Source organism: Mus caroli, chromosome 7 (assembly GCF_900094665.2).
Source record: "Mus caroli chromosome 7, CAROLI_EIJ_v1.1, whole genome shotgun sequence".
In the NCBI taxonomy this organism is placed as follows: Eukaryota; Metazoa; Chordata; class Mammalia; order Rodentia; family Muridae; genus Mus; species Mus caroli.
In genome coordinates this window covers 143,684,646-143,706,176 of record NC_034576.1, presented here as the reverse complement: position 1 = coordinate 143,706,176, position 21,531 = coordinate 143,684,646, and the positions used below count along the sequence as shown (strand labels likewise).

Below are 21,531 nucleotides of genomic sequence, written 5' to 3'. Positions count from 1 at the left end.
AGTGCTGGGATTAAAGGCGTGNGCCACCACGCCCAGCTGGTTAAGGCTTTTCTTAGTTTAGGGAAATGCCTAGTCCTTAATCCTTCCTTGCAGTGGGTGTGTGTCTTCGAGCTGGCCCAAACCCCTAGACTCAGAAGATCTTCCTGACTACAGACATTACAATCTCTTCTGTCTGTCCTACGGTCTTCCTGTACCTTCCTGTGGTTCAAGTGAAGCCCATGACCAATGCTCCACACCATCCTCTGGGCTTGTTTACTGTCTCTCTATCTCCCCCTCCTCTCCTAAGGCCCCATACCCCATCACTGCATGTTACACCTCATCTCAGAAAGGTGTGGTGACCCTTGCTGTTGTGCATGGCAGCCTGTTCCTCGGGTGGCGCTCGCCCTTCACATGATGTTCCACAGGAGTCACATAAGCCCTGGCAGACTCCAAAGCCAGACCTTGATTTCTGCTATGCTCAGGAGTTGAAGTGTCCTGCACCCAACTCAGGCATCTCTGCCCATCCTCCAGTCATCTTCAGACTGACTTCCATAACAAGGTCAGGGGGCCTTGTTAACGAGGGGGCCTAGAGCAGAGGCATGCACAGGAAGCCCTTGGCTGTTGCAGCTACATCTGGTTCCCAAGACAACCCCACTTGACTCTTCCCCACACCTTCCCCTGACTCTCAATTCTTTGTCTTCAGAGCCTGCTTAGAGGAGCAGTTCCTAAGGTCATGTTAAAGGGAAGCATAGCGTCCTCCTTTTCTGGTCACACTTGCTCCCAAAGGGTTGAGCATGCATGTGCACTCGCACGCGCACACACACACACACACAAGCTGAAAAGGATGACCCAGTTCTTTAGAGTATATTGACTGAGAGGCAGCAGGTCTTGTAGGTGTGGCCACAAAAGCCAACATGAATAATGGTGTATGTGGCCACAGGCCCAAAGGGCCCCAGCCCTATGGCCTCAGTCTCATGCCCTACACATCTCAGGTTCTTTCAAAGAGCATCTCAGCTGACATTGTGCGGAAAGCCAGAAACCGTTAGTACCTTCAGTGGCATTTGAATCAGGTGGCCCAGTAGTATTTGATGATCCTCTTCAGGGAATAATGTTGCCTGGGTAGTCCTGAATTCTCACCTGGCTGAATATGTTTCAGATAGGACCAGTAAGGACCAAAAAGGCATAGTACTGCATAGAGGACAAGCTAAGCAAATGTGTCCATAAAGCCATGTGTAGTAACACAGGCCTGTGATCTTAGCACTCAGAGGAGGACTGTGAGCCTGAGTCTAGCCTGGGCTACATAATGAGACTGTCTCCAAAAATAAGCATCCACAGAACCATAGTGCACTGTGTAGGGAAGACTGGAGCACTCGGGGTAGATAATGTCATGTGCGTGAAGGTGCCTCAGTGTCTTGCAGCAGCTCTGACGGCTGGGTGTCCCTGCCACACCTTTCCAGTTCTCCTGCCTTCATTTGCTGTGGTCTGCATGTGGCCGCTCCTCAGTGTGGGGGTATTGCTTAGGAGTAGGGACAGCGGTGCTCTCCTAAGCATGGGAGGGTGGAACTGTGACCACAGGCTTGCAAAGAGAGTTCAGTTTGAGCTGAGAGGTGGCTGTGAGCCAGACTGTCTATTTATAACTATTTGTTCCCTACTCACCCTGCCTTGTTCCTTTTCCTGACTTATTTGGTATATTGCAGGCCCTAATACCTGCATAGTAGCTCCCACTCCCATGTTCCATGAGGCCAGGGCCACTCTCCGGAGCACTGCTGGACAAGATGACAGCTGTTCAAGTCTCCAAGATACCTTGGGGGCTGCTGGGGCTTAGCACTGTACCCTCCTTTTGTCAGGAGCCTATGACCAATGCAATTCATATCTAGAAGGCAGCTCCTCTGCTGGAGGGTCCCATGCCTTCTCCACCAGGATACTGGAGCCTCTGCTGCCCACTGTGCCTTCTCTCAGGGCCCCGACGAGTAGCCGTGAAGAGCCATCCACTTGAGGGTCCTGCCGCTGCCTGTACCCACCCTCCCACAGCAGGACTTGATTGTGCTGCTGGATCAGGGGACCCTGCACCTGCAGACTCCTAGCAGCAAACAGAGGACAGTCTCTCAGACCGTCTATTAACATACTTGTGGCCATTATAGCCTTTATCTGGGAGGGACACTGTTCTAGTCTCAGATGTACAGCATGTGATTGGCTGTGTGTCATGGGTTCTCCTTGCTTTGTTGAAAACTACAGTCTTCACCCAAGCAGTTGAGAACAAGCCTTCTTCAGGAAGGGCAGCATTACTGCAGCTCTAGAAATGAGGCAGCAGTGGCCAGCTGAGGAAAGGAAAACCTGGGACACTTACCCTATCAAAGCCAATGTTTCTGCCACTCTCCAGGCAAGAGCCCCGTCCTTTCATCCTTGGCCCACAGCTTGGTGGAGCAATTGAAGTTTAGACACAGAATAGCTTATTATCTGGGCTCTGGGTAGAGCAAGGTCAGAGAGAGCATCAGGTGGTCTGTCCATTGGCTTCACCAAGAAGGCTCACAAAAGGTGCTGTTTCCTACTGCAGGACTTGTGTACAGTGGGACTTGGAGGTTTGACCACCCAAGCTTACTGGCTGAGCATAACACAAAGCACTGCTGGCTCACTGTGGGCCTTTAGGAACAATGTATTGCTCACTCTTTTTTGTGGTATCCATAGCCACATAGAAGCTGGGGCTTAGGGGTGGTCCGGGGTATGTGGCTAGCTCTCACACCCATAACCTGATCTCTCTAGGTACGTACAGACGCTGAAGGACCACAGGCCCCGAGTGGTATGGGACAGCCAGGCTGCGGAGCACTTCTTTGAGTACAAGAAGTGAGTGACTTGTAGCTCACCAAATTGTAGGCAGGAAGCTTTGTGGGGAGGACACTTAAGTGGGAGCAACAGGGGATGGGGAACAATGAGGGGCCAGAACTGGACCTTAACCCCGGGTGGAAGAAGGGTGTAGTCCTTGACCTTGCCAGGGCCAGAAGGCAGGGCTCATGGTCCCATTTCTCCTGCAGGAATCGCGGCGGGAGGCATGTTGTCTTCTACCCAACTCTGAAGGTATGTGCCATGTGCTTTGGCTGTCAGCTATAATGCTGTGGTGGGAGTGAGTTTTGGCCAGATGACATCAGTGGTATCAGTACTTGCCATCTGCATTTGAGGTCTGTTCTGTGGGCTTGATTCCAGGTCACACATTGCCCCCATGTCTAGGGTAATTTGGGGTATATTGTGGGGGTAGTAAGGAAATGGGTGGAGCAGGTGCCTACACCTCTGTCTGCCCCCAGTCTCTGCAGGTGCGGCTGGAGCTAGCCAGGGAGCTTGGCGTCGGGGTCTCCATCTGGGAGCTGGGCCAAGGCCTGGATTACTTCTATGACCTGCTGTAGGCTGGAAAGCAACCCCCAAGTGACTGGACTTTTCTAAGCCATGGAGTGACTGTTGAAATATAGGCCTCTTCTCTGTTTACCATGAGACAGCTGCTATGGGTCCACACGCATGGGTGTTTCCTAGTCCAGGATTTGAATTGGAATCCTTTCTACTCACTACTCACTGCTGCCTGCTGTGGGCCAGGTGAAAACACAACCCCCATCCCCTAGGACAGCCTGGCTCTGGGCTCAGGCCTCGAGTGCTTTGCAAGGCCTGTGTGGGATGTGGGTTTGGAAGATGTGAACAATCACAGACTCTTCTAGACAGCCCTTCTCAGCATCACCCTTAAGCCTGACAGGCCCTGCCTTCATACTATGATCACCTGCCTACCACAAACATGGGTATATATTCAAGGTACCTGATACCTGGAGCAGGTTCTACACCTATCCCCACTGGGCTTGTCATGACCAGGTTGTGCAATCATGTTGGAAACTGGCCCAGAGAAGCTGGACTTATTTCTGTGAAACACCATGGGCCATAGCCCTGACTGTCCACCAGATGACAGGATAGGATCAGCCCATGGGGCAGCAGAAGGACCTGTGGGCTGAGTGGGACAGGTATCATGAGATCAGAAGGGATCTATCTATCTTAGTAAACAGCAACAGGCTGATCCAGTGCTGGGGAGATGTCCAAGACTTCTAAGGCACCAACAGGTGAAGAATGGCTGACCTACTTATTTCTTCACTCCTTCGTTCCAAGTGCCCTCATCCCCTGCTGGATCTCAAGGTAGTGATTTCTGGTGCTGCGGGCCATTGGGTGGAGCTTTCTAATCCACTAGCCAAGCCTGAGCCATAGAGATCATAAACCCTAACTAGGCTTTTACCCTGTGAGTTTCTGAGATTTGTGGCTCAAGATCCTTAGTGTTAGGAACGGGGAGGATGCTAAAACAGCAGGCCTAGGCCTGACTCATAAGGCTGAACCTCTCCCACTCTGGAGTGGGTAGTCCTACCTACGTCAGTTGAACCACCTATTGACCTTAACCTACTGGAATAGAGGTGTCCCTGAACATTCACTGAGCTCAGTGTGGCCAAGGCTGAGAACCTGGGGTGCTAGGTCAGGGGTTCCTGAGATGGATAGACTCTGCCAACCATCTGATACCTGTAAAGTATTGGGGGCTACACTGACCCCGCTGACTTTGAGAAGACACAGCTCTACAGACCCCAGTTAAGGATACAGTCAGGACAAGAAGGCCAGTGTGAGGGACAGAGGCATCTTGACCTCCCATTCTATAAGAAGTCATCAGTGCGCTCATGGGTTTAGTGGATGGGGAACAAGCAGAATAGGTCAGAGTGCCAGTCAAGGATCCTGCTGGAGAGTCAAATGATGGAAGTAGATGGGAACTTGGCTGAGTTCTCTGGGGCCACAGAAAAGTGAGCAGCCAGCTCAGCCTCTTGGCTTTCTTTCCCTCATTGATGCTGGAGATTGACCCCAAGCGCCCTGCAGGGACATCCCCAGTGAGCAGTAACCTTCAGGTTCTGGGTTGGAGTCAGCAAAGCTGAGGTGTGCAGAGATGCTGTCCAAGAGCTGACAGACTGGTAGATAGAAATTCAGTCAGAGTGGCAAGGCAGTCAGTGGCTATGATGAGCTGGTGACCATGAGCCATGCATGACAGCTGCTTAGCTTGGGGAGGAGAGGGGAGAAAGGGCATTCTGGGACTTGAGGAGGGTCAGCACCCCACTGTACTTTGAGTACAACTTCTCAGTTTGGCCATCTGTAAGTAACAAGGTTTTTTGCTAATTAGCAGCTTGCCTGGAGCAGCTGACTCCACAGTTAACTCAGGGTCCTATGGCTTCTAACTAGAAGGACGACAGTGGGCCACAAGGACTCAGCCCAGAGCCAGAGATATCTGGGTCACACTCAGGTGTGAGTCACAAGGATGACTCCTAATGAGGACTGTGCTCAGCGTAGGCTCCCCCCACAGCAGAGTGTGGAGACTGAGAGTCAGATGGCTCACAGCTCCTGAGGGTCCTGGGAGCTCATCTTAGCCTAAACCCCCAGAGTACCATCCCTATAGTCAAAGGCCCTCACCTATAGCTCTTCTTTATCCCCTAGTTAAGAAGACACTGCCTTTGATGTCTTGATGTTCTATATGACTCTAACTCTGGCCAGTGGCAAAGGCTCTGTGTCTCCTAGTGTTGCAATTTGCAGTCTCTCCAGACTAATCCAGGGGCAGAGGTCCTAGGACAGAGATACAAGAGTAACTGAGGTAGCCCAGGAGAAACAGGAGCGAACAGAGGCCACCCCTTCCCCCAACTAAGAGGTTAGCAGTGCTCCGCTGAGCTCCGAGCTCTGCTGACCCTTGGAAAATGAAAGAACTTCCTCAGTTGAAGGCTGTACAACCTTTGTGTGTGGGCAAGACCCACAGTCTGCTCACACACTTTATTAAGATGCATCTGGAACCACGACACTGTCATGGAATGTGGATCATGGGACCTGGCCCTGCCTGGAGCACCAAGATCATTGTGGGCCTTGAGCAGACTGGGCCTGCCCCCAACCTGGCAACCATGCAAGGCTGGGGACCCCATCCTCTGTGAACACTGGAAGGTATATATGGATATAAAAAGTGTCAAAGTTCCCTGGGCCCTTAGCCCTGGGTGCCATTTGGCACCAACTCTATAGTCTGGTGTCTCTGCTGCCACCCAAGCAGAGTCCCCTCAGGTGCAGGGATGGATGCTGGGTGCTCTGGCCTCCAGCTCTTCCCCCTGCATTCAGCAGAACACCAGCCCTGCAGGGGGAGCGGGTTTGGACGTCTTCCTTCCCATGGGCGGGTCCTTTGGCAGAGAAGCAGAGGCTGTGAGACCTATGCACAGTAGGTGTCCGCCTTTACCACCTGGCAGTACATGGTCATAGCGAAGGTGAGGCCCAGAATCTGTGGAGACAAGAGGTCACAGGCCTTTGCCCACAGGCAGAGTAACCAGGATTCAGGTAGAGGAAGCAAGTATCCCAAGAAACCAACCTGTAAGCCAGGTCCAGCCAGTCCAAGCACATGGCTTCCTGTCTGGGTGAGCCCAGTGTCCCACTCCCACATGTCTGGGCACCTGTCCTGGGCTGAGGCCAGGCTGCTCCAAGGGCCTCATGAGCCCTAATCTGCCACAGAGGTCTATGTTCAGTTCTGACTATGCTCAGAATGGGCTTCCTGGGGCACCCTGGTATTATCCCACTCTTGCAAGTCATCCCCAGGGTAAGTTGCATTCTGTGTATGAGGTCGCACCCCTCTGCACACCTGGTCTGAGCCCTGCTGCCTATCCTACTGTACCTCCTTGCCCTAGCTAAGGCCAACTGATATCTGTCTGCCTGATGGATTGCAGATCTGTTCCACTTAGCCTGGAGCACCACACCGCCAATACTCAGCAATTCTATTGATGGCTATAAACCTAAGAGGGAGGAGCAGGGCCTGAAGGCAGCAGAGTATCAAGTGCCACTCTCATTCTGCACTGGGAAGTCCTGTCACTACCAACCAATATGGCTGCCTGGCTGTGTTAACCCACTAGGTGACAACAGGCTCTGCACAAGGAGTACTGCACAGGGCAATACTTGGTCTTCAAGGTACCACAGGTTACCTCCCCTAGTGAACTTCCTTTGTGAGACACTGGCCTCTTGCAATCTGCATTGCTATCTGCCAACCCAGGTAACAGGCTCCTGAGCAAGTCCTCTGCCACTGTGGTCAGGAGTCCCAGGCACTGCCCTTCTCAGCTCACCTGCACCAGTGCCGTGCACAGTCCAAAGATGCCCACAGCTAGCAGGTTCTCCTGGAGCCAGGCCTTCACTGTCTCATAACAGGGCTGCAAGAGAGCCAGGATCAGCTCGGGGGACCCCACCCCTGCAACCACCCACCAAAAGAGGGAAAAGCTCTTACCGACTTCCACCAGGTACCAGGTTCATGTAACCCACAGCTGTCACTGAACTCCAGACAGCAGGAGTCAGGCACACGAGTGGCATTGTATACCTCAAACCAATCCGTGTAATTGGAAACTCCACAGCATCGGAACTAGAAGCAGGAAGAAAGCCAAGGAATGGGTGGAGAGGTAGCCACAACACCCACCCTGCTAGCCTGTCCCACCATACCAAGAAGGCTGCCCAAGCCTCACATCAGTCTGGATGATGCTCCAGGCATTGGTGAGGCCCACGTTGCCCTGTGTGCCATACAGATGCAGGCCCTTCTTCAGGTCTTGTTGGGCATAACTGTCAATCTGTTAACAGACCACTAGTTAGTACCCTCTACACCAGTCCAAGATAGGACAGTACCCCTCACCAATACCCCATTCCCCCTCTACCCGAACCTCTTGCTTGTTTCCTGAGATTACCCATTACCCTACCATCTTATCACACTCAGGACACAGCCCAGGCTCATGTCCTCCCAGAAGCTTCAAGAACCCTGGTGCGAGCCCTTGCCGTCTCATCTCTATAGGCTCGCCCTGTTGGCTAGGGGAAGACTTGAGTCTGCTTGGTAGTATAAGCAGACATGTCAGCTCTACAGCTGCGGGCATGGGCAGCATCCCTAGATCTCCAGGAAAGGAGCTAGGGCACTGAAGGGTAGCTCCAGCTGTACTGGGAGCCTCCAAGGGCTACTTTACAGACAGGAGGCCCTATGGGGAAGTTGGGATCACAGGAACTGGGAACTAGCTATAACTCAAGATCCTAAAATATGTCCGTAAACTCAACTGTGTGACCAGGCAGCTAAGTATGGGAAAGGACATGTGACACACGGTAAGCAGTAATGTGGGTTGAGGTTGTCGGGACAGTGTACACTTAGCAACCTGTATTCAGTAGTGGGCCCTGGCCATGGATCCTAAGAATTAAGAGTGATGCTGTCCCACCCATACAACCAGAGCCACAACACAGATCCCTGGGGCTCTGGCCCTTTCTGCACTGAGTCTCTCAGGACACCATGCACTTTCCATTTGCAGCAACATACCTTGTCACTGTAGGCAAAGAAGAGCACAGCAATGGTGGCTTCCAGCAGGAACACTAGCAGCAGCAGCACAAAGAACTGTAGAGAACATGTCCCTTACTCACAGCCCTGCTGCTGAAGAGCCCCAGAACTACCACACCATGAACTCAAGAGCCAGGCCAGACCATCCCCAAGCCTAAATGGACTGCTAGCCAGAATTTTACCCCATGCCTGATTTCAAAATCCCCACGTGCGTGTATGTCCCTGTTCCCCAGGCTCCTGGCCTGACATCTCTATTTGTGACTCTCCTCACACTCCCCACCCCCCATACTGGGCTATATGTTAGACAAATACTCTACAGCCACAATTTGAGAATTTAAAAGAGATGCCAAATATCACCTATCAAAGGCCTATAAACATTCTGCAGCAGCCCCTAAAGTACCAAGAAGCCAATTTGTCTCCACAAGGGGTTGAACCCTGAGCAAACTCCTATCCCAGGAAGAGGAAAGGAACCATCCAAAACCTCTCGGTGTGGAGCTTCAGTCCACCTGCCATGCAGCTTCAGGCCTCTGCCAGGCACATCAATTTGTAAGATCCTCCAGGACTCCTTTCCTAATTACCTGAGATTAACTTTATAAACCGTGGAGGAGGAAATAGCTTCCTTCCCATAAATATATTCCCAAGGCCAAAATGGTGCTATGAGGTTTCCACAGAGGGTGGGGCCAGGGGCAGGTCCAGGACAAGGAGCTTGGGTAGAGCCACCACAAGGATGAGTATCCGAGCAGTTTGGTAAAGGACACTGGTAGGTATGCCTAAGTTCTTGGGCAAGAAAGTGTCCTGCCAAGAGAAATCCCTCCAAGCTCTGGTGTGCTTTCTTGTATGTGTGGTATGAGACTTGAACCCAGAGCCTCATGCATATCAGACAAGCATTCTTCTAGATCTGTATCCCCAGTATCCTCCCCATTTTAAACTATTTTGAGATGGGGGGGGGTCTTACTCTGTACTCCAGACCCAGCAACCCCTCCAGCCCCACCTGGCCTGGAAGACCCCACAGAGCCCTGTGCTAGATAGGCCTCAGAGGTAGAGCTGAGATAGAGGTAGGGAGAGAGAGCCACAGAGAGGGGCCCAACAAACTCACAGTGAGCAGTAGGCACTTGTTCTCCTTGAGGGCCCCAATGCAGCCCACGAAGCCGATGGCCATGACGAAGGTCCCGGTGACGATGAGCAGGTTGGCAGCCGACAAGGATGGAAATGAGGATGATAGGGTGGCAAAGTTTCCCTGTGTGGCAGCCAACCAGATGCCAACACCTAGGACACCACAGCCACCCAGCTAGGATCACGGCAGTGGGGAAAGAGAGAGAGACACAGCAGGTGAGGTTGACTGTCAGGGCTCCTGACCCCTAGGGCAAGGCTCTACCCACAAGCTCAGGCCAACATTGTCAGCCTGAGAACCACCAGAGACAGCTTGATTCCTGCAGCAGGGCACCACTCCCTTTGCCCCCTTTGACAGTGGCCTGTGACAGAGTACATCTCCCGTGCCTGAGCAGAAGGGTCTAAATCTCCTTTGGCCCTCTGATCCTGCACCTTCCTTCCCCACACCCTATGTAGGCCATGGCAATTGAGTGGCCTACCTACTGGTATGACCCCCTTGCCCCTGGCTGTTGGTGTCCTGGGCTACCTGTAATCCTGAGGAGAGAAACCCTGGCTCATAATCAAATTGCAGTAGTTCTGTGGTATACCAACCAGAGGATCTCACTGGAGCACCTGCTACCGCCCAGCCTCCCCAAGCCTCCCCCCACCTTCCCAAGCCTCCCTGAGTCTCATCACTTTTTTTCTTCATCTTTGTTTTGTTTGTTTTGTTTTGTTTTGTTTGAAACAGGGTTTCTCTTTGTAATCCTGACTGTCTTGGAACTGCTGTGTAGATCAGGCTGGCCTTTAACTCAAGAGATCCAATTGCTTCTGCCTCCTGAGTGCTGGGATTAAAGGTGCATGCCACTGCACCAGGCTCTCATCACTCCTTTTTATAAAAATCAAGCCGGGCAGTGGTGGCTCACACCTTTAATCCCAGCACTTGGGAGGATTTCTGAGTTCAAGGCCAGCCTGGTCTACAGAGTGAGTTCCAGGACAGCCAGGGCTACACAGTGAAACCTTGTCTCGGGAAAAACAAAAAACAAACAAACAAAAAAATAGGGGCTGGAGAGATGACTCCGTGGTTAAGAGCACTGACTGCTCTTCCAAAGGTCCTGAGTTCAAATCCCAGCAGCCACATGGTGGCTCACAACCATCCGTAATGAGATCAGACACCCCAGACAGCTACAGTGTACTTACATATAATAATAAACAAATAAAATTTTTTTTAAAAATCAAAATAAGAGGAAGCAGTGAAGGAAGGCATGTGGTGGCTGACTTAGAGTGGATTCATCATGGCATGGTGACAGGGACATCTAGTCTGTCCAGGGTACAGGGCTGCCAATGGTAGGGGAAAACTATGGTCCCATCCTCATATGAGTCCTTGGGCTCTGTCAAATGAGGAGGAAGGAAGATATATTCCAGGAAGCTAGTGATAGACCAACACCTAGGCTCTAGGAAAAGGCCTGACAGCCCAATAGAGAGCTGGACAGGACATGACACAGGAGCCCATGATGTAGGCTCTGACCTAAGGTTCTGAGTTCCAAGAGAGACATTACTGTAGAGCCATCAAGAAGCAAGGAAACTGGAAATGCTGCCCATTCAGGAAGCTCTGGATCCTGGAGAAGGTTCAGGGAACCTGCCAGGAAGGGGTGTGCGTGGTGCCCCAGCTGATTTATACTGAGAGATCCACCTTCAGAGTCACAAGGTAGCTCTGGGGAGCCAAGCTACAGAGATGCCTCCTTTACAGTGGGAGGGAGCCCTGCAGGGCTGCAGTGGCTGAGAGGTAGTGCTGTCTATGGTATTGACCAAGTAAGACAGGTGGACGGGATGGGTACCCCCATTCAGCCTGAGGAGAGAAGTCCCCCCTATCTCCATGTGCTATTCCCATGGTCTCCAGCCATCCCAAGTATGAGGTCTTCCAGGATGCAGTAAGGTGACTCACAGGCTATTGGAAGGGCCTTCATGGCCCTCACACTGCTAGACAGAAGTAATACCCTGCTTGCTACCTTGGACAGATCAGAAGTACCAAGACTGAAGTGAGGACTCCCCACCCTCACTCCACACTGCACCTGCTCTGAAAGAGCTGGAACTCAAAAGCAGCAAGAAGCCTCAAAAGACACCAAGCCACAGGGCTGACCTCAGGCATAACACTCCCCCCAAGGGAGCCATGCTCCCCCCAAATGAGTCACATCTGCAAGGGTCATATCAAAGCTAAACACTCATGCCTATGATAGCAGGTCCTAAAACAGGGGAGAGGGGAGATGCTAATACAGCAATGATAAATGTTACTAAGACCCAAGCTGTCTGCACCATCCGCCTCTGCCTTCCAAGGACAGCAGACGGCTCATGTCAGCAGGAAAATGAGCTGTTGGAGCGCCCCTGGCCCCATGGGACCCCGAAGGGCATGGAGAGGACACTGCTATGCAAAACAGCTGTCACCATTGGGGGTGGAGGGAGATGCCCCATTCCAGGAGGCCAGGAAGGTATAATCTCCAAGGCAGGACTGGCAGGAAGGTACCCCACACCCAGAAGAGAACCAGTCTCCTTCATTGACACAGTGAGACAGCATGAAAGACATCCACTCACTTGCCACGTAGCCTGTCACCCTCACTGTGACAAAGATGGACACCAGCCCAGATGCTCCCCTCAGAGCCACCACTATCCTGTAGGGCCACCCCTCTCAGAAATGCCACAAGCAGAGGTGCACTAATGTGAACTGTGCATGTGCTAAGCGTACTGTACCTGTAATTTTGAAAATGTTTCAGTGCATGAAGCTTTTTAAAACATTTTGGCAGGAAAATTACAGCTTCAAAGCGCAAGACAAAAATGGGCCCATTAGATTCAGAAGATGAGAAAGGCAGGACTCAGGGCTGAGCCCTGATGGCCTCCTCAATCAAAAGTGGGGATGAGACTGAGACCCCCCCAATCCCAGATCTACAGTGGTCCCTCAGAATCCTGAGCACCATCTCCTGAGACAGACCACCTTGCATTCCTGGCTCACTCCTCTGCAGCTGTGTCCCCCAGCTAGACAGAAGCCCTGGTCGGAGACAGAGCCCACTCCCCACAGCAATAGACAGTAGCTGGGGACATCTCTCAGGGGCAGCTCTGCCTGGGCTGTCATCATTGCAGCCTCAGTACTCGCTTAATGCTGTCCCAAAAGAAGGTACCACTGGGCACTGGGATCTGCCCCCACATTGGCAACAAGTTGCAGGGCACATGCCTCACACTAGGCTCTGGGTGTCTGTTGTCTTTGATGAGCTGAGATGGTATCAGATGGACAGTGGTCCTATTGTTAGTCTCTGGCACTTTCAGTCTGGTGGATGAGGGGACTAGGAAATGGCAGAGGGCTCTATGTCCAGTTCCTTGGAAGAACCAGGACACTCAGGAACAGGGAGATCCTGTAACCGCTTATATTTGTAATAGGGGTAGCAGGGAGCTGCCCAATGCAGGAAGCCATGGTCTGGTTTGTTATTTGGAGACTGGCTTCTCTTACTTATGATGACATAACTTACGGTGACTTAACCCTGCTGTCTCCACCTTTCCAGTCCCAGGAATACTGGTTTATATGGCACTGAGTATCTAACCCAGACATGCTTGGCAAACACTCCACTAACTCAGCCACATCCCCAGGCGTATATTCAATTTTAAGCGCACAAACTCACCCCACTGGGATAACCAACATCCTAGCCAAGATGGGGAAGGTTCCTGCCAGCCTGGCAGGAGACAGACTTCTTGACATACCCTTGGCTTATACAGGGGCCTCAGCCCATCCACCTCCACCAAAGATGTGGCTAGCTGCCCAGCCATCTGCTACATTGAGCTGTGTATGGCTGGAGGGGTGGTGGGCAGAGGCCTGCTGGCACCCACCTCTGTGGACCTGGACAGGCACATTTGGTGGGCACCCCGTACCATATGGTACTCAGCCTGAGACTGATCCAAGGGGCTAGAGGCTAAGGCACCTGCTGTGCACAGGTTTGGGTTGTGCCTGGGTAACAGCTCATGGCCTCAGTCCCCTCCCTGAAGGAAAGACAAATGAAGCCTGACCCCTGTACCTCCCCCGACTCAGAACCTCTGCTCAGCTGGTCATCCATCTGGGGTCATCAAGGCCACCTGGGTGGGAGCTGAGGGACCCTGACCCACAAACCTATGGATCACCTTGATGACACAGTGTGGTCAAGATGGAGAATCTGAGACCCTATGAATATAGAATTTTCTCAGGTCACACAGTATCTGGGTGGCAGGCATGCTTCCAACCTCCATCTTGTCTACCTAGACACTGACCATGCGGGGAACAGCTGTCCCTTTGCTAGACTGAGGAATTGGGAGGGACACCTGCCTGGAAACATTAGAGGAAGGGCCTCAGACTGGTCAGTCCATGTATGGGAAGAGCCAACCACATGGTTCAGGCCTGGCTAGCATCTCTAGAACCTGGACACAGAAGAGGCATGGGAAGGTCCTCACCCTATTCCATGTGATCAGCCCCACTTACACTAACCCTTACACCACAGTAGCTGCCCAGGAAGGTAGATGCTCCGAGAGCCCAGGGCAGGGGAGGGGAAGGCAAAGAGAGAGGAGGCAGGAAGAACCAGGCTTCACCGACTCCCCTTGATCCCAGGAGACCTCAACTTCCATTACAGGAAGAGCTTTGCTGGCAGAGGCCCAGCTGACAATGCAGCCTCAGAGGCCTGAGACAGGGGTCCCAGGGGCTGCTCAGCCCCCACTCCCTTACTTCCAGTGGCCAGCACCCAACACCACCTACCCTCTTAACTGTGTTCAGAAACTGTATACTCAGCCCACTTCCCTGAGGCACTCCCAGCTAACCAGCTAGTCCTTACCCTGTGCACATCTCAAAGGCAGGTTGAGCAACTGCCCAGTAGAGTTGGGCATCACTGTTGGCTGAAGGAGGGCAAGGGCTCATTGGGTCGCCACACACCCAGGTCTAGGGAGTCAGTTCAGCTTTGACTCTAGCTGCCTGGTTAACTCCAATAGAGTGACTGAGGCAAGACACATGGCAGAGGCCTGTCTGCTAAACTTGCATTATAAGTGCCAAATGGGGATCAAAGCCTCTCCTACAAGAGTCTAGCAAAGGAGTCAGGGCCTTGGTAGGTTATGCTGTGGCCCTCCCACTAGGGCCTGTCACCAGCAGGAGGGGAGTTTAGTTCACAGATGCCAGGGACAAGGTGGACTGACATCATACTAACCAGGCCAGATGGATGGACTCTCACACTTGCTAGCCCAGATGGACTCTGCCAAGTGCAGCACAGGTACTTCTAGGCAAAACCATGTTGTTCACAGCACCCTTTGCTTGGTTGCCTCTAACCCCTCACTGGGAATCAAGCTGGAGGGAGAAGCCACAATGATGCTGAGGCATGAGCCCGTTTGCAAGGCTGGAAGTATGTGTGGATAACAGAAGGATACTGGGTTTTTCAGCACAGGAGTCCCATGGGATACTGATTGTTTATTTCTCCGGTAGAGGATGTTACCCAGCGGTCAGTCCATGGAATGTGCCTGCTCTGTAGCCAGTGCCCCCTCTCCCTATGACCAGGTGTTCCGATCAGGAAGAGAGTGATAACTACAACAACCTCGGCCTCCCCCCAACCAAACACTACCTAGCAGCTGCCCGGCCCCCACACTCCTACCTCATAACCCCCTTCTACCACCTACACTACCTGCTACCATCAGACTGACCTATAGCTGTCAGGTCTGGACAGTGTTATACTTGTCTACCTGTCACACTGTCATTTGTAGGTCCTGGGCCTTTTCTACCTGTTAAAATTGCCTACAATCACTTCCCCCCAACCCCCGCCCCAAACTGTCACAATGTCAGAGGCACCCTGCCAGTCAGTTGTTCCTGACCACATACTAGTACCCACTGAAGTCCATTAAACAGAAGCATCTACCTCACATGGGCTGGCTACAGCTTCAGCCCACACCTATCTCTGATGCCCACCTGATAAGTGAGTACTCCCAGACCTGGGCCCACCCCTCTTAGGAGCCTCAGGCATAGAGCTCTTGATGGGGGTAGAGAGGAGATGGGACACGTAGGGGGGCAGAGACCCAGCAAGTCCCAGCTCCTGCCCTGGGCCAGGGCTATAAGAAAGGAGAGGTCCGAAAAGTGGACCTAGGTTTCTGCACATTTGACTTGACCTGGACTGCATGCAAATGAGCTGCAAGGAGGGATCCCAGTGATGGCCCTCATCCTCACTTCCAAGCTGCACTCTCTCATTCCCAACCACACCCCTCATCCCTCAGTCGCACACACCCACTCCCAGAAAGTTGGCTCAGGAACCAAGGCAGAGTATGGAATGACCTTGGACACTGTTCTCCAAGTATTCCAGCTAGTAAGTGAAGGTCCAGGCCATGCCCAGGTAATAAAGGGTCACCTCTAATCAAATCTAGCATGGCCCACTCAGGCTCCAGGCTCAGCCAAGCCCCAACACCAAGTGTTGTAATCAAATGTCATCCTTTCCCCATTCCACGGGGGTGAGTGTGTGAACATTCCTCCATCCACACTGGAGGGGCCCATCTTCTGCTCTATCATCTTGCAAGCCCCAACTGAACATTACCCCATGCAAAAGTTAGAGGCTCTGCTGAGGTGGCAGCGAGCCAGGTGCCACCCATGTCCATGGAAAGAGTCCCTGACCAGTGTCTGGTATTCTTCCCTAGGCCCTGATAGGTCAAGCAGTGCACACAGCCTTCCTTGGTCTTCTTGACCAGGACCTTGTAAGTCAATCTCCCAGAGGGGCAGAGTGTAAAGGGGGGGGGTGAGGCAAGGACGTGGGCTGTCAGAGGGAGGGCAGGGAGAAGGCTGAAGGAGGCACCCGTGGTTCGGTGCACAGAGACGCTGATCAGTTCTGCGCCTGGAGCCCAGGAGAGGCAAGGCTTTGGTACTGCCAGGTCCTGTGAGCACGTGCGCACACACCCTGTCTCCACAGCGGAGAAGAGGGGAGAGAGCTCCTGGAAGTCAGTAGGAGAGCAGCGAACCCCGGTCCTTCAGGTCCCCATACTCACCCAGAAGAGCAGGTTGAAGGCGAACATGAGGTACTTGACGCCCTGGAGGCAGCCGCGCGCCATGCTGCAGCGCTTCAGCTCTAGAAGGAAGATGAAGGAGAGGTCTAGGTAGAAGACCACATACTTGTTGCCCTTGGGCGTTGTATAGCGCGCCTGGGCTGCCTTGGGGCCCGGGTTCGAGTGCAGGCCGAAGAAGCCGCCGCCCGCATCCCCCGCGTCCCCGGCGCCCGCGCGCCCATACAGGCTGCTGCAGCGCCGAAAGGGGCCGCCGCGCGCAAAGCCCGGCTCCTTGCTCTCCGGAGAAGGGCTGCGCCGGTACGTGGATTCGTCCGTGCTGGAGCGGCGCATCGCGGTGGGGAGGCTGGGCCCCCGCCGCCACGCTCACTGGCTACAGTCGTTGTCAGCGCTCTGCGCCCGTGGCTACCGGACGCCCCATCCGCACCACGCCGGCGAGCTCCCGCACCTCCCCGGCCCCGCGGTAGCAGCGAGCGGGCTCCCACCCCGCGGCCAGACACCTGCGGGCCGGCCCGCTGCGCCCCGCGAGCGCCCGGCCAATCCAGCGCGGCCCCGCCCCTCGAGGACCCCGCCCCACCGGCCAATCGCAGCGACCCCGAGCCCCCACCTCCCAGTTACCCTCCCGGGGTCTCCCAAGAAGATGCAGCTGAAGGACAGGGGAAACGTTTGATGGCACTGGGTCGGGAATGACACCGCAGCAGCTCTCGACCCCAAACCTGCACCCCAGACTACATCCAACAGGCCCGCTGCCCGTTCGGCAGCAAATCTCCAAGCACATCAATGATGTGCAAAGCCCCGAGGAAATGAAGACGTGACCCAATTGCTGTTGGTGACAACTTGAGCGGCTTTGGCTTTCAAGCGCCTTAGGGAGCCCGCGGTGCCTGGGAGGGTGAGGTGTCCACGAGGTTTTCTAACTTAAAAAAAGAGAATTCAGTGACCAAAGTAGCAGCCGAGAGATGCCAAAGAAGAACCCCAGATGGCCCCCTGCTGGTCCAGAGAGCTCACGGAATCAGCTTAGCCTCTGGTCCAGTCCATTCTCCTAGGGGTGGTGGGAGCAAGGCCAGATTCTATCACGGTCACGGGCCATTTTGAGAGTCCCACTGGCGCCATTCTGCAACTCTCAATAACTGCAGAACCAGGGACCTGTAATTTCACTTTGACCAGCTCAGGAAGAATCAGCCTATGACTAATGAACACCATCTCATCCCAGGCAGACAAGCACATGGTAAGTGACACCTTGCAGGTGTGCCCAGATACACACTAGCCCATCGATCGAAGATGAGATGATAGCCTCTTGCTGGGCCCCATCCCTCAATCTCTGAGCCCCAACCCTATCAAAGGATGCAAAGTGTGGGCCAGGTACTAACATGAGGTCGAGGTTCCCCTTCTGATCTGCAGCCTACATGACACGGAAGGCAGAACAAGGGAAACCTTTTGCTGAAGGTCCAGGGTGAGGCAGCAGAGGAAGTAAAGACTAATAAAAGAAGAACAGAGGATGTCCACGGCTAGTGCTGAGCAGCTCTTAAAGGGGCTGCACCGTAATGGAAACTTAGAGGTTTGCAGCTCCCAGCCCAGCACCTATGCTCACTGCACCAGCCTCCTGCTGCCTCCCAGAGGTCACTATGGAGAACTGCAACCTCAGCTTCGGTCGGGATGTGGGTGCATGCATGGGAGCACCCAGAATGCAGGAAGCATGCCTGGAAGAGCTCGGTCAGCCTGGGACTTATCTCACACACACACCCCACCTTGCCATTTCCCTCAAGTTTTATTTGATGTGTCTGGACCCCCAAGAAAGGGACAGAGGTGACCACATCCATAGCCCAGCAGAGACTACAGACTGAATGTTCTACCTAGTGAGCAACTGGCAGCTGATAACTTCTAAAAAACCCTTGTGACCCGTGGCCGCTGGCCCTGCTCCCTCGGCCTGATTCAGTCAGACATACACCTCTCAGGGCTGGAGTGGAAGGGTGCCTATAAATGATAGTATGTGTGTACAAGGCCATTACACACAGTGTCTAGACACCAGGAGAGAGAGAAGCCATAGGGTCCAGGGAAGATCCAGAATGATCCAAAAAACTATATCCCCACCTTGGACCAAACATCACCCATACTGACAATCACCCCAATGGGGTTAGCTACCAAAACACTCCTCTAAAGGTGACCCTGAAGACCTGAGTTCCCAGGAGAACAAAAATAAGCCTGCTGTCTACTTGATCATTTTATCCCCTGGATATGAGGTTGGGGCTCAGGTTGAAATTCCCCATGATGTACTGGGGTCAGGGGGTGTAATCAGCTGGAGGTGTGAGGAGACCAGGAGTCAGAGCTGCCAGGCTGAAGGTTATACGCAAGGGAATTCAGGAACAGCCACCTGAACTCCAATTCTCGTCCCTCAGGAGTAGCGGTGGTAGTTAGTCTTTTGTCAACTTGACAAGCTAATGTTACCTGAGAAGAGGGAATCTGAACTGAGAAAAGGCCTCCATCAAACTTTGTTTCTAAGCTGGCTATGGTGACTCACGCCTTTAATCCCAACACTCAGGAAGCTGAGGCAGAGGAACTCCATAAATTCAAAACCTGGTCTACAAAGTGAGTTCCAGGACAGCCAGGGCTATACAGAGAAACCTTGTCTCAACCCCCCCCCAAAAAAAAAAGAAGAAAGAGAGATAGAGAGAGAGAGGAAGGAAGGAAGGAAGGAAGGAAGGAAGGAAGGAAGCAAGCTGAGTGAGCCCTAAAGAGCAGGCCAGTAAGCAGCTCTCCTCCTTGGCCTTTACTTCAGTTCCTGCCCGTAGGTTCCTGCCTCCAGTTCCTGTTCTGACTTGCCTTCATAATGGGTTATAAAATGAAATCTCACCCTGTAGACTAGGCTGGCCTCGAACTCAGAAATCCACCTGTCAAGCCGGGCGTGGTGGCGCACGCCTTTAATCCCAGCACTCGGGAGGCAGAGGCAGGCGGATTTCTGAGTTCGAGGCCAGCCTGGGCTACTGAGTGAGACCTGGTCTCAGGAACACTCAAAATAGGTCTGGGGTTTAGCGCTGGAGATCATAGCTGAGTTGGTAGTGTGCCTGCCTCTGCTTGTGGACGTTGTACATCGTGGTGCGCACTAGGCTCCGCACCACGATGTACAACGTCCTGGTGGCGCACGCCTTTAATCCCAGCACTCGGGAGGCAGAGGCAGGCGGATTTCTGAGTTCGAGGCCAGCCTGGTCTACAAAGTGAGTGCCAGGACAGCCAGGGCTACACAGAGAAACCCTGTCTCGAAAAACCAAAAAAAAAAAAAAAAAAACTGCTTGTGGACGTTGTACATCGTGGTGCGGAGCCTAGTGCGCACCACGATGTACAACGCAGAGGCAGGCGGATTTCTGAGTTCGAGGCCAGCCTGGTCTACAAAGTGAGTTCCAGGACAGCCAGGGCTACACAGAGAAACCCTGTCTCGAAAAACCAAAAAAAAAAAAAAAAAAAAAAAAAAAAAAAAAAAAAAAAATGAAGGCTCTCACTGAAACAACAACCAGGGAGCCTACATGGATCTGAGCTAGGTCCTATGCATGTTATGTTATGACTGTGTAGTTTACAGAGGAATTTTAATCCAACAACATGACTGCTCTGGCCTATGTGATCAAGCTGCAATACAAACATGCCCTTAGTACACACTCTGGCTGGAATACAGGCACACCCTTAGTACCCACCGTTAGTCCCAAACAATAAAGGTAAAATTAGTTTGTAGAAGGAAGCAGCCATGTTTGAAAGTGAGGTCTAATTGAGGGGCAGATGAATCAAGGATTTGATAAAATGAGTCAGAACAGCACAGAAAAGAGAGGACTGGGGAGAGAGAGGGGAAGAGGCGTTCTACCAGGACAGTTTCACAGAGACAGGTTGCAGGTGAAGACAGAAGGAGCCAGAGAATGAGAAGGAGCCAGAAGATTAGAACAGATTGCCAGACTTAGTTTGAGACCAAGCTGAGCAATTCAGGGGGAAGACAGTTTCAAACAGTCAGGTGGGAGAGGAGTTTGAGCCAGGACAGCCCAGTTGACCATCCGATCAGAATTCAGAAAGAACTAGAAAGGGTGAGCTTATTCAGCAGTAAGCCTCCTGAGAAGACAATCACATCTGGTGAATAAAACTGACATTTACGCCGGGCGGCGGTGGCTCACGCCTTTAATCCCAGCACTCGGGAGGCAGAGGCAGGCGGATTTCTGAGTTCGAGGCCAGCCTGGTCTACAGAATGAGTTCCAGGACAGCCAGGGCTACACAGAGAAACCCTGTCTCGAAAAAACAAAAACAAACAAACAAACAAAAAACAAACAACAAAAACAAACTGACATTTACAAGTGTTCCTGTGGAGTTCCTACAGTGGGAGTGGGGGTGTCTCTGGCTCTCTTGCCTGCTCTTGGAACCCTTTCCCCCCACTGCGTTGCCTCCTCCAGCCTTGAGAAGGGTTTGCGTCTTACTGTAACTTGTTATGCTGTTTTGTTGATATCCCTGGGAGGCCTGCTCCTTTCTGAAGGGCAACAGAGGAGTGGCTCTGGGGGAGAGGAGATGTGGGGGAATACTGGAAGGAGTGAAGGGAGGGGAAACTATGGTCAGGGTTTAAAGTATGAGAGAATAAATGTGTGGGTTGTTTTTTTTGTTTTTTGAGATGGTTTCTCTGTGTAGCCCTGGCTGGCCTGGAACTCACTCTATAGCCCAGGCTGGCCTCGAACTCAGAAATCTGCCTGCCTCTGCCTCCCAAGTGCTGGGATTAAAGGCATGCGCCACCACTGCCCGGCCCGATTTTTTTTTTTTTTAAGTTATAGACTGCACTTAAAATACATTTATTCTCTTGCCGAGCACTGGTGGTTCATGCCTTTAATCCCAGCACTTGGGAGGCAGAGGCAGGCAGATTTCTGAGTTCGAGGCCAGCCTGGGCTACTGAGTGAGTTCCAGGGGAGCCAAGATCTACACAGATAAACCCTGCCTCGAAAAAAAACCAAAAAAAACCCAACAACAACAACAACAAAAAAAAAACCTGTCTCAAAAAATGGCACCGACTGCTCTTCTGAAGGACCAGAGTTCAAATCCCAGCAACCACATGGTGG

General features: G+C 52.7%; 2 protein-coding genes across 5 annotated transcripts in view; one reads left to right on the top strand and one right to left on the bottom strand.

Moving 5' to 3' along the window:
- The window catches only part of Chid1 (chitinase domain containing 1), a 42,077-nt gene extending 38,221 nt beyond the window's left edge, over positions 1–3,856 (top strand). The window contains exons 11-13 of the mRNA XM_021166005.2: positions 2,740–2,820; positions 3,009–3,051; positions 3,276–3,856. Coding sequence (XP_021021664.1) covers positions 2,740–2,820; positions 3,009–3,051; positions 3,276–3,374 — 223 coding nt within the window. The 3' untranslated portion in view covers positions 3,375–3,856. The remainder of the gene's footprint in view (positions 1–2,739; positions 2,821–3,008; positions 3,052–3,275) is intronic.
- A 1,882-nt stretch (positions 3,857–5,738) lies between these two features.
- Positions 5,739–21,531, bottom strand: part of Tspan4 (tetraspanin 4) — a 20,104-nt gene continuing 4,311 nt past the window's right edge. For 3 of the 4 annotated variants that reach the window (XM_021166008.2, XM_021166007.2, XM_021166009.2), the window contains exons 2-8: positions 16,448–16,527; positions 9,444–9,635; positions 8,330–8,404; positions 7,503–7,604; positions 7,271–7,402; positions 7,113–7,196; positions 5,739–6,283 (exon numbers count right to left, since the gene is read on the bottom strand). In XM_021166008.2, the coding sequence (XP_021021667.1) occupies positions 6,215–6,283; positions 7,113–7,196; positions 7,271–7,402; positions 7,503–7,604; positions 8,330–8,404; positions 9,444–9,635; positions 16,448–16,510 (717 nt within the window). In that variant the 5' untranslated portion in view covers positions 16,511–16,527 and the 3' untranslated portion in view covers positions 5,739–6,214. Of the gene's footprint in view, positions 6,284–7,112; positions 7,197–7,270; positions 7,403–7,502; positions 7,605–8,329; positions 8,405–9,443; positions 9,636–16,447; positions 16,896–21,531 lie in introns of those variants that run through there. The other variant, XM_021166006.2, reaches the window with a different exon arrangement.